The sequence below is a fragment of the Amphibalanus amphitrite genome, unplaced genomic scaffold (genome assembly GCF_019059575.1).
Source record: "Amphibalanus amphitrite isolate SeventyFive unplaced genomic scaffold, NRLGWU_Aamphi_draft 000425F_arrow, whole genome shotgun sequence".
Classification (NCBI taxonomy): domain Eukaryota; kingdom Metazoa; phylum Arthropoda; class Thecostraca; order Balanomorpha; family Balanidae; genus Amphibalanus; species Amphibalanus amphitrite.
This window is the reverse complement of record NW_024881919.1, coordinates 492,319-502,702: the sequence shown is the minus strand read 5'-3', so window position 1 is coordinate 502,702 and position 10,384 is coordinate 492,319. Positions and strand designations below refer to the sequence as shown.

The 10,384-nt window shown below is 50.8% G+C and overlaps 1 protein-coding gene across 1 annotated transcript; it reads right to left on the bottom strand.

The window, feature by feature from the left end:
- Window positions 1-3,335: 3,335 nt before the first annotated feature.
- Window positions 3,336-10,117, bottom strand: LOC122391188 (uncharacterized protein K02A2.6-like). The gene is made up of 3 exons (XM_043384865.1): window positions 7,954-10,117; window positions 7,336-7,605; window positions 3,336-3,916 (listed from the first exon to the last, which is right to left on the bottom strand). Exons 1-3 carry the CDS (start codon window positions 10,115-10,117, stop codon window positions 3,336-3,338), a joined length of 3,015 nt encoding a protein of 1,004 aa, XP_043240800.1.
- Window positions 10,118-10,384: the final 267 nt, after the last annotated feature.

The following is a 10,384-nucleotide window of genomic DNA, read 5'->3' as shown; positions in this document are numbered from 1 at the left end:
TTATAAGATAGGCATTTGGGGTCTAGTTACACTAATGTTATTTGTTATCTTTGTTATTTTTAACCCTATTAGTGGCAGGCTCCTGGCTACCCCTATTAGTGGCAGGGGGGCTGTTTACGACCCCCCCCTGATATCTCGAGATCTAACGGGCCGATTTTCAAAATTCAAACGGCATTCGATTTCGCTCAACGTGATCTACATTTCTAAAAAATAACAATTGAAAAAAATGTCAATAGGGGGGTAGAGGGGGGTAAAAACGGGCAAATTGCAGATACATTTTGGACTGTTTATCACGGCCAGGTTTCTGAACCAATCTTAACGCACCTTTTGCCGATCGATAGAGAATGAACCAGGAATTCACATGGATCCTAAAAATATGCATTTTCAAAAATCATAGGCGGATACAGATCATTAAGATTGGGGGTACACAAAAAGTATAGTAAATAAGGTTTTTGTTGGTACTGTTTCTAAAAAGGGTGGTAATGGTCTTGTTATGTTACAATTTTCTTATGAGAGAACGACTACAATTGTATTGGTCATGCATAGGCGGTGTCAGGGCACCTATGTTGGGAGGTAAAACATAGCCCCCCTTTTTTATGCCTGGATCCGCCTATTATAGCAAAAACGTGTCAAAAGAGGATGCACAATAACTTTGTATATGTTATCACATGATACCTTTCATTCACTGTTCGTAAAACTGGTGCATACAGTTATAATATATCAGCATCGTGATCTTCGCCCAAATGACTCGCTTCACGAATAGGACCCCCCAATTCCCAGTGCTCTGGAGCCGCCCCTGGTAAAGCTATGAACTTGAAATTTTCAGGGAATGTGCCCAATTTAGTTTTAGGAAAAGTCAGAAAATTTTAGCATCGTAGCTTCAGCGGTTTCGGAGATATTCCCGAAAAACCTGAGGGGTGGATGAAAACAACCCCCCTGCCACTAATAGGGTTAAAGCCAAATCTATATGAGTCGCTTGAAGAAGCATGATAAAACCATATGATAGGAGATAAATATGCCTTATCCTTCGACTTTTAGGGGGAGGGGGGTCCGAAACGACCTTTCTCCCTTTTTCAATCCATGTCTACCTAAGTAGTTATTGTAGATATCGTCAGTCGTCACCAAACTTTCAGGGACCCTCTGGGCATCAATTTTACACCATGCGGGGCCGTCTTTTTCCAGAGAGTATGATAGGTTGGCCAAAAATGACATCAGAATAACGTCATGGGTCTGCAATTTTCGACAAAAAAGGACTTTTGCGGGAATAGCTGCCACGCCTACAGTTTTGAACATAGATAAAAATGTGCAACACTATATAATACATCCTATTGTATAATGATATACATCATTAAAGCATATTATTTTAGCAATCATTATATTATTTTCAAAAACAGCCGAAAGTTTTCTAAACTTCGAAAAAATCTAGATGTTATAGAACCTAGCCCGCGCCCCGTAGGGGGAACGCCCCCTTGCCCTTTTCCGTATAATCTCCTAAACGACTATAGATATCGTCACCAAACTTTCAGGGCCCCTCAGGTTATCAATTTTACACATTGTGACAAAAAATTTATCCAGAGGCTATGATATGTTGGCCGCAAATCTGACGTCATGTTCTGCCATTTTTAACAAAAAAGGTTTCGCGCGGGAAGCGCTGTCAGGCCTACAATTTTGAGGATAGAGAAAAATATTCCGAAAATACTCCGGCTTGAAAAATCGACTCCAACTCCGACTCCGACTCCAGCTCCGACTCCGGGCATTTCCCTATAAATCCATATCATGATAGAAAAGTTCATGTCAGAGGTCTTTTTATCTTGCCTGAGAATATCATTCGCGCGTTCCATGGCCTTACAGTTATAGATACTCTAAAAATAGCTATCAGTATCATAAGCAGTTTCTAGCTCAGCCGGTCTTCTGGTTTTTCGCTGAAAATGATCGTCCAAACAGAAACATTGCCTTATCTTCGACAAAGTCTGGTTTGGAAACATCAACGAGCATAATATTTCCAAGTGTATTTGGCATAGCTCTCACCGACACCCCGGAGTCGGAGTCGGTAAGATTTTGGCGACTCCGACTCCAGTTAAAACTATCGACTCCGACCGACTCAGACTCCGACTCCGACTCCGACTCTGCAGCCCTGGCCGGCTATCCAACGCCGTTTAAATTTTGAAAATCGGCCGGTAACTTTCCGAGATCTTGGGGGCGGGGCGAAACGCCCCCCCCCCCCCCACGGGTGGTAGGGTCCGCCGATAGCCCTACGGGGCGCGGGCTAATGCGGTCCATCGATATGCCAAGTATCAGATAAATAGCTCGACTTTTTGGAAGACTTATGGTGAAAAAGTTCACAATTGACATCAATTTGTCAAACTCCCATTTTCGGCCGATCTATGCCGATCTATGGCAGCTACGATTTTTGTATAGACATACGTGGCGATCCGCTACTCATGGCGAGTTGTTCGAGAACAATGAGGGGAGTGGTTCGTTCGGCCATCCTTTCAAGTGCAAATAATAATTGTTTTAAAAACGGTAACATCGGAAAAATACAATTCATTGTATCTTTCTCAATAGATTATTGTGGATTATTTCGTAATGATAGATGCATTTTAATAAGCAAAAGATATTTTTAGTCGATCTGAGGCCAGTTTTACCAACAGCAACATCGCCGGCTGCCGGAATATTTTGCCCATAGCGGTTACCTTTTCCGATCATTATTATTTATGATATATTTAGGGGTTATTAGTTGACCTTGAGGGAGACTTCTAAAAGAATACTGGCAGCCGGCTATTTTTCTCTTGGTAACACTGGCCTCAGCACACTTCCATTCTATTCTATGCCTTAACCTATCACCCTGTTCCAGCTCCTCCCAACCCCTGCTTTCATAGACATGCCACACCGGCCGAGCTACAAGGCTGGTGGCGAGCGCCTCACCCCTCCCTACACGCTAAACAGCGCCGGGCTCTCGTGACCTCTGGCCTCCCGCCCGAGGGCTCGGCCGTTGTCCAAGGACGCCCTGCGCGCGGGCCGCAGTGATAGCCTCTACTGAGTCCCGCTTCCATTCACCGTTTACTACGCGCTGGGTTCATTCATGCCTCTGTGTTTCAGCGTCCTACCCGTTGGGTGGCGCCACTGTAGTCATGGGCGACTGCAGGGAAGCCGCGGTCAGAATGCCCCAAACGGCGGATTTTGAGGTTTTCTTTAAATTTCTCCGAAACTATCCGGCATACGGTTAAACTTTTTTCCATGATCATGGTAGGGAGCTATACGAATAAATCGGTCACATCTTTAAGCCTACAAAGCTGAAGACGAAAAAGATATAGCCGGAAAGGCAAAACCTACCCTTAAAACCCGCGAGACCTGTACCTCTTCTGCTTCTTCTGCCTCTTCTGCACTCTGTCTCGCAGCTCACGATCTTGCGGTTCTTCCGTGGGAAGAGCCGCCGCGTGCAGACGTGTCCTCAGCTTCCGTCCGTGCAGAAGCTCGGCTGGGCTCAGCCCCGTCGTGGCGTGAGGCGTGCTCCTGTACGTCTGCAGAAACTTCTGCAGATAACACGCTCGATCTTCGCCGCTCCGGTCCGCCGCCTGGAGAGCACTTTTCACTGTGCGATTCGCACGCTCCACCGCACCTGACCCGGCAGGATGGTACGGCGTGACCCGGATATGGCGCGTGCCGACACTCCTCAGATAGTCTGCAAAAGCTGCTGAGGTGAAGTGTGTCCCGTTGTCGGACACCAGCTCCTTCGGGTAACCTTCTCGAGATGCTAGCGTCTCCAGAAACTGCACCACCGCCTCCGTGCTGGGTTCTGTGCAGAAGCCGACTTCTATCCATTTGGAAAAGTAGTCTACCAACACTACCGCGTATCGGTGCTGGCGGCGCGCTTCCATTGGACCGATAAAATCCACGCCCACCTTCTCCGCCGCTCCTGGCAGCGGCACAGGGTGTAGCGGCGCACTGCGAGTCCGAGCCGATTTGTCCACGTCGGCACACACGTCGCAGTTTCTCACCGCCTCTTCTATGTCCGTGTCCATCTTGGGCCACCAGTAAATGTCACGAGCCCGCTGCTTAGTTCGGACGATCCCTTGATGTCCTTCGTGGGCTAGGGACACCATCCTCGTCCGCAGCGCCGCCGCACTATGGTTGGAAACGGCCTCACGGATGGCCATGGGCAATTTCGGAATATATGTATATTTGGGGTGTCATTCTGTTGGAAATTGATGAAATGTTTTGAATTGGGCAGACAAAAATATTTAGTTACGCATTTAGTCTTCATTATCGTACGTAGAATCGGGAGTTTCTGATAGTGGCTTTTTTGGTGCGCCGTCAAAGGTTTAACCCTCGCCCTGGCAGGGGGGGGGGGGTCGATGCGACCCCCCCCCCCTAAGGTTTTTCGAAGATAGCGTAAAAACGGCGGCGCGCAGCGCCGCCAAATTTGGCACAGCCTATGGGGCAACCTTTTTACATATGACCTGAAAATTTCAGGTCCGGGTGACCTTGGGTCAGGTCACCAGGTCAGAAAAAACGGTACAAGGTCATGGTCAAATTTCAATTTTCTTTTTGCACCTGTCCAACTCACATTTTTTGACTGATTTCCTTCAAACTTTCAGGATGTGCTAAGTTCACCGAGTTGTATAACATATAGTCCGGCTTTTTTGAGGTCACTGACCTGAGGTCAGTTAGAGGTCATTACGTCGTAATGTTAAGCCTATGGGAAAATACTAAATTCGGAAAATACTGGAGATATCCGCTTCGTTCTATCACTTTTGTGCTTTGAAACCACGGTACTTAACAGCAGGTCACTTGGTGCTTCTTTGTTTGGTGTACTTATCCATGGGTCAGGTCAAATGAGGTCAACTGAGGTCAAATGACGTTTTTGCCAATAACTTGGCACATAATGACGCTAGAGCTTAAAAAATGGTATCATTGTGTTCCTGGTGATCAGCCAAATCGAATGATATGCGATATGATGCAATTTGGTTAACTTGAACTTAATTTATTAATTTAAGTTTACTTAAAATTTAAGAAAAACTTTAAGTACACTTAAGCAAGCTAAAAAGTATATCATTCGACGCGCCTTGACGTGCTGAGTTCACTGGTGCTTTTCTTTTTGCTCTATCTTAATTAGATCAAAAGTTATAAGCGAAAAACTTTTGACCTGTTTTTAGCGAAATTTTTACATTTATACCCCCAAAACCCCCCTAAATATTGACCTAGAGCAACCAAATTTGCACAGGGGCGAGAACTCCAGGGGGCCCACCTACCTACCAAATTTGGTGTTTCTAGGTGCCATAGGAGCCAATCGCGAGGGGGGGTCGCATCGACCCCCCCCCCCTGCCAGGCCGTGTTATGAAAGATGCCCTGCCAGGGCGAGGGTTAAACAACCGCGCTGGTGATAGTATGTGGAGTACCTCCATGACGTTGTAAAACTGGATTATTATATATCAAAATAATCCTTGTTATGTTGGCTATCGAGTGGAGTGACTCTTTTTCTCATGCGTGTTCAAAATCAGGAACGGCATTGCATTCTGTTTGCAGTGTCACCACAGCAACATTTGCAAAATTACGTTTATGTTTCATTGGACATACAAAAAGCTCTCCATCGACCTCCATTGAGCTTTTTGGCAAAATAAATCTCTGTTCAATTCTGCGTGAGGGGAACCTAAAAGCAAACTGCGCACTTGTGCGCAAAATCGTCCATGAAGCTTCATCTCCCGAGGCGTACCTACCCGTCGCTTCGTTAGCAGCATGTCGGCTCGTCAGTCGTGCAATGGTTTATCCTAATAAATGATGGTAAGAAGCAGGGTTGCAGAGTCGTGGTGGCGCCAAAACTAACTCCTACTCCGACTCCGACTCCTGTCTCGTTGCCATGACTCCGGGCGACTCTGTCTCCGACTCCGGACCCCTGCCAGTGTTTCGGAGTCGTGATGGAGTTGTTCCGATTCGGACCGACTCTGACTTCCACTGCGGGTTCCTGACCGACCCCGACTCCGACTCCGACTCCTGGCTCGTTGTCACGACTCTGGGCGACTCTGACTCCGACTCCGACTCTGACTCCGACTCTGACTTCAACTCCGCACCCCTCGTAAGAAGTAACTGCTCGCCCCTGCACCTGGAGTATGAATATCGTGCAAACGTGTATGGATATCCTGGAGTTTGGATATGGATATCCACTGACAGAACACCCATACAGACATGCTGTAAACGCCATTACACTGCCAATACCATGGCAAATCCAATGGCTATCTATGATTTTTGATCATCGTTCTACATTTTCCAAAATCTTGAACTGAATCTTGGCAATTTCTTGTGACTACTTCACGACCATGATGACTACTTCACGACCATGATACCATGGTCGTGACTACTTCACGACCATGCATTTCTGAAATTGATCTTTTTCAACTAACCACGTACTCGTATGATAAAATGAATGTCACCATCGTGTTCTACACCCAAAAGTACCCATAACACATGTGTCATGGGCTGCGAATAGGTACCAATTTTAATTTTTGGGGTTATGTGCTTACCTGATTGACCTGACTTTGACCCTGGCCTATATTTGACTGACCCCTACATGGATCTGACACTCTTTTAGCACTTATATGAAGGATTGTGCACAGTTGTGACAGAGTTTATGACGAGAGGCACCGATTGTGAGGTTCTAAAGTCCATGCTACTGAAAGCCTGATTTCAAGTGTTTGACCTGACCTTGACCCGACCGGTGACCTCGAAATTCAACTGTCAAGTATTCATCTGAATTGTCTCGTCGCGTTCTTTCGTTTGCCGCCTCGTGCGTTTCGCTGCGCCTATTTGTTCGCGAGTTATCGGCTGGGGGCGTTGAACGCCCCCCCCCCCGGCAAACAGCGGGTGGGGAAATACCCCAGCAACTGCCGGGTTAATCAGACGCATTTTTTGTCATTTTGATCGTCATTTTATTTCTTAGTTTTTGACCAATCTAAAAAAAGAATCATTAATACTTTTTCTCCAAATTTTTGACCCTTTATGACAAATAGTAGGACACTGTGCGTCACTACGTTGATATTTCTCGCCCTAAAGCATAACAACAATATCCATTCAGCATAGCAGTATTCAAAACATGTTCAAAATGCCTCACGATATCGATGACTTTACGAAAGACCTAGGCGACATATAACATGCTTGCAATAATGACGTCACACATGCGTGACGTGACGGGACCTTGTCGTTTCTGAGTTACTGTATGATGCACAAAAGACACTGGTATACCCATGCAAAGTTTCATCACAATCGGTCCACGCATTAAAAAGTAATGGGCAAAACATTTTTTCGCGTTGACCCCCGGCCATCCGTAAGGCCGTTTCCAACCATAGTGCGCCGGCACGATCACCCGCTGACCGCGGACGACCAGGTCTCCCACCAGGCCGAGCTCCTCTCGGCAGTTGTAGAAGGGCTGCAGCTCTGCCGGGCAGTCGCGGCGCCGTCGCGGCCACCGCCGTGGGATCTGCTGCACCAGCTGGCACAGCACTGGGTCAGTCTGTGTCGCCTCCAGCAGCTCGTCCCGCCGCACTGCTCCGAGCTGGGCAGTCACTGCCGCCACCGCCACGACATCATCATCCAGTTCGCCTTCCTCTGCGCCTGGCAGTCGTGAGAGGCCATCAGCTGGGTTGTCACCGCCTCTGACATGCTCCACGGTGAAGTCGTATGCCATGAGACGTGACGCCCACCGTGCCACCCGTAGGCCGGCTCGGCCCACCCCCGGTGACGTCATCAGCGTTTGGAGAGCCGCGTGATCGACTCGTAGGCAAAACGGCCTACCCCAGAGATACTTCCGCCACTTTTCCACGGCCCACACACATGCCAGGGCCTCTCTCTCCGTGACATTGTATCTTCTTTGAGCCGGGGTGAGACTGCATGACGCAAAACTCACCACTCTCTCTCCCTCAGGGTGAGTTTGGGAGAGCACGGCCCCCAATCCCACGTCACTGGCGTCTGTGGTGACTCGGGTCGGCAGCGTTGGGTCGTACATGGCCAGCGCTCTGCTGCCCAGGATCCGCTGCCGGACGTCGTCCATCACCGCCTGAAGTTCGCCAGTCCACTGGAAGGGTGGCGCCCCCTTCCTCAGCAGGCACTGCAGTGGCTCCACCAGCGTGCTGTACGCCGGCACGAATCGGCTGTAGAAGCCGAACAGGCCAAGCATGGCCTGCAGGTCCTTCAGGCTAGCAGGTGCTCGCAGTTCTCGGAGAGCCTTGATGCGGTCTGGGTTCACTGCCACCCCCTGCTTGGAGATGATGAACCCCAGAAACTCCACTTGCTCTCTCCTCAGCTTGCACTTCTCGATGTTGAGCGTGATCTGGTGCTCCCTGAGCCTCTTCAGCACAGCCGTCAGTCGCCTCTCGTGCTGGTTGGAGGTCGCAGCGTAGATGATGACGTCATCTAGGTACACCTGCACTCCTTCCAGACCACGACTCTTCAGCCCATAGGGACACCTCCTGTACCTCATCAGTCCCTGATGGGTGATGAACGTCGTCAGCGACCTTGAATCCGGATGTAGATCCAGCTGATGGTATGCTGACTTCATGTCAAGGCTGCTGAAGATGGTTGCACCCTGAAGCTGCTCCAACATGTCCTGCATGTCGGGGAGTGGATGTCCGCTGGCTTCCACCGCCTTGTTGACCTCTCGAAGATCCACACACAGCCTCAGTTTCCCGTTCCGCCGTCTGGACACCACTATGGGAGAGATCCATGGGGATGCGTCGACTGGTTCGATGACTCCAGCCTGTTGCAACTTCAACAGATGATCCCGCACCTCTTCCCTCACGGCGTACGGTAGAGGTCTCAGCCGCTGCTGTACTGGGTTGACCTCCGTCTTCAGTCTCACCCTGTGCACGAACCCAGTGAGACTCGGCAGCTCCTCTGGCATCTGCTCCTGGATAGCACACACAGTCGCCCCGTGAATCACGGACAACTTCAGCTTCTCCTGCAGATCCCTGCCCAGCAGGGGCACACCAGCGTCTACCACGTACAGTGAAACTTGGGAGCTGTTGCCGTTCTCTGCCTGCACCGTCACCTGCACCACCCCCTGCACCAGCAGCGATGACCCGCCGTAGGCCTCCAGGCGCACTGCAGTGGGCAGGAGGGGCAGATGGCGGAACTGCTTCCTGTAGACGGACAACGGTAGGATGCTCATGGCCGAGCCAGTGTCAGCCAGCATCCGCAGTGGCTGCTGGTCCACCCGCAGCTCGGTCCACAGGTTCTTCCGGTCGTCATCCGTCACGGCCAGCACTCCAACAGTCCTCACTGGCTTCCTCTTGGTCTGCTTCGTCTTCTGAGGTGGTTCCTTGCAGAATCTGGCGTAGTGGCCCTTCTGCTGGCAGTTGTGACACCTTCTCCAACGAGCTGGACAGCAGGGATCAGCAGCCCGGTGGGGACCGCCACAGCTGGAGCACGGCGAGACCCCCTTCCTGGGAGCAGTCACTGCAGCTATCTCCAGCTGAGCCGGGGAAGAGGTTGGTGCCCGCGTAGCTCCACCTCCACCCACCAGCCGCTGTCGCTCAGCAGCCACCTCCAGCTCCTCAGCCACCTCGAGGATGCGCGACACAGTCAGAGCTGGCTCCCGACACAGCCGCTCTCTCAACCTGTCGTCCCTGCAGCCCTCGATGAACTGCTCACAGATCAGCTGCTCCTGGAGTTCGCCGAAGGCGCATCTGGAACTCAGGTCCTGCAGCTCAGTACGGTACACCGCTGGAGACCTGTCCAGCTGGTAACACCGCCGGAACAGCATTCTCTCCGAATGAGTCGCTCGTGTCTCCGGAAACAGCCGCCGAAACACTGCAGAGATCGCAGCCACCGGGTCGACTGCTGCAGTCGGTTGTCCTTCCTCCTTGACACCATCTTCCTCCTGCGCCGGAATCGCCGCCTCCTGCGCTCCCGGTGCCACGCCCTGCGCCGGTTTCGCCGCCGCGAAATAGAGACGCCGCGCCTCCTGTCCCACACAGTGTAACAGGAGGGCCTCTCGTCGCTGCACAGTCCACTCGTCCCAACCACTCGCCACGGCGAAAATCCTGAACTCGCCCAGCCACTGGGACCAGGGCGTGGTCGGCCGTCCTGGCGCCACTAGAAATGGCGCTGGCGCACGCAAACAGTCCATCGCGGCGATCACTGTTATCACTTAGCGCAGAAGGATCTCAGTTCCTCGTCGCCACTGTAGTGTATTGCACCACCCACGCGATATATACAGTCCGGTTAAAAGGAAGAACTCAAAACGCGCACGGCACAGACCGTCACCATCCGTGACCACCGTCGCCAACCGACTGCTCCGCCGGCCGGCCTACGGACACGTCACTCGCCCTCAGCGCCACCCCCACAACCTGCAGTTAACAGAACTGCCGCTAGGTGACACTGGCACACTCGTACG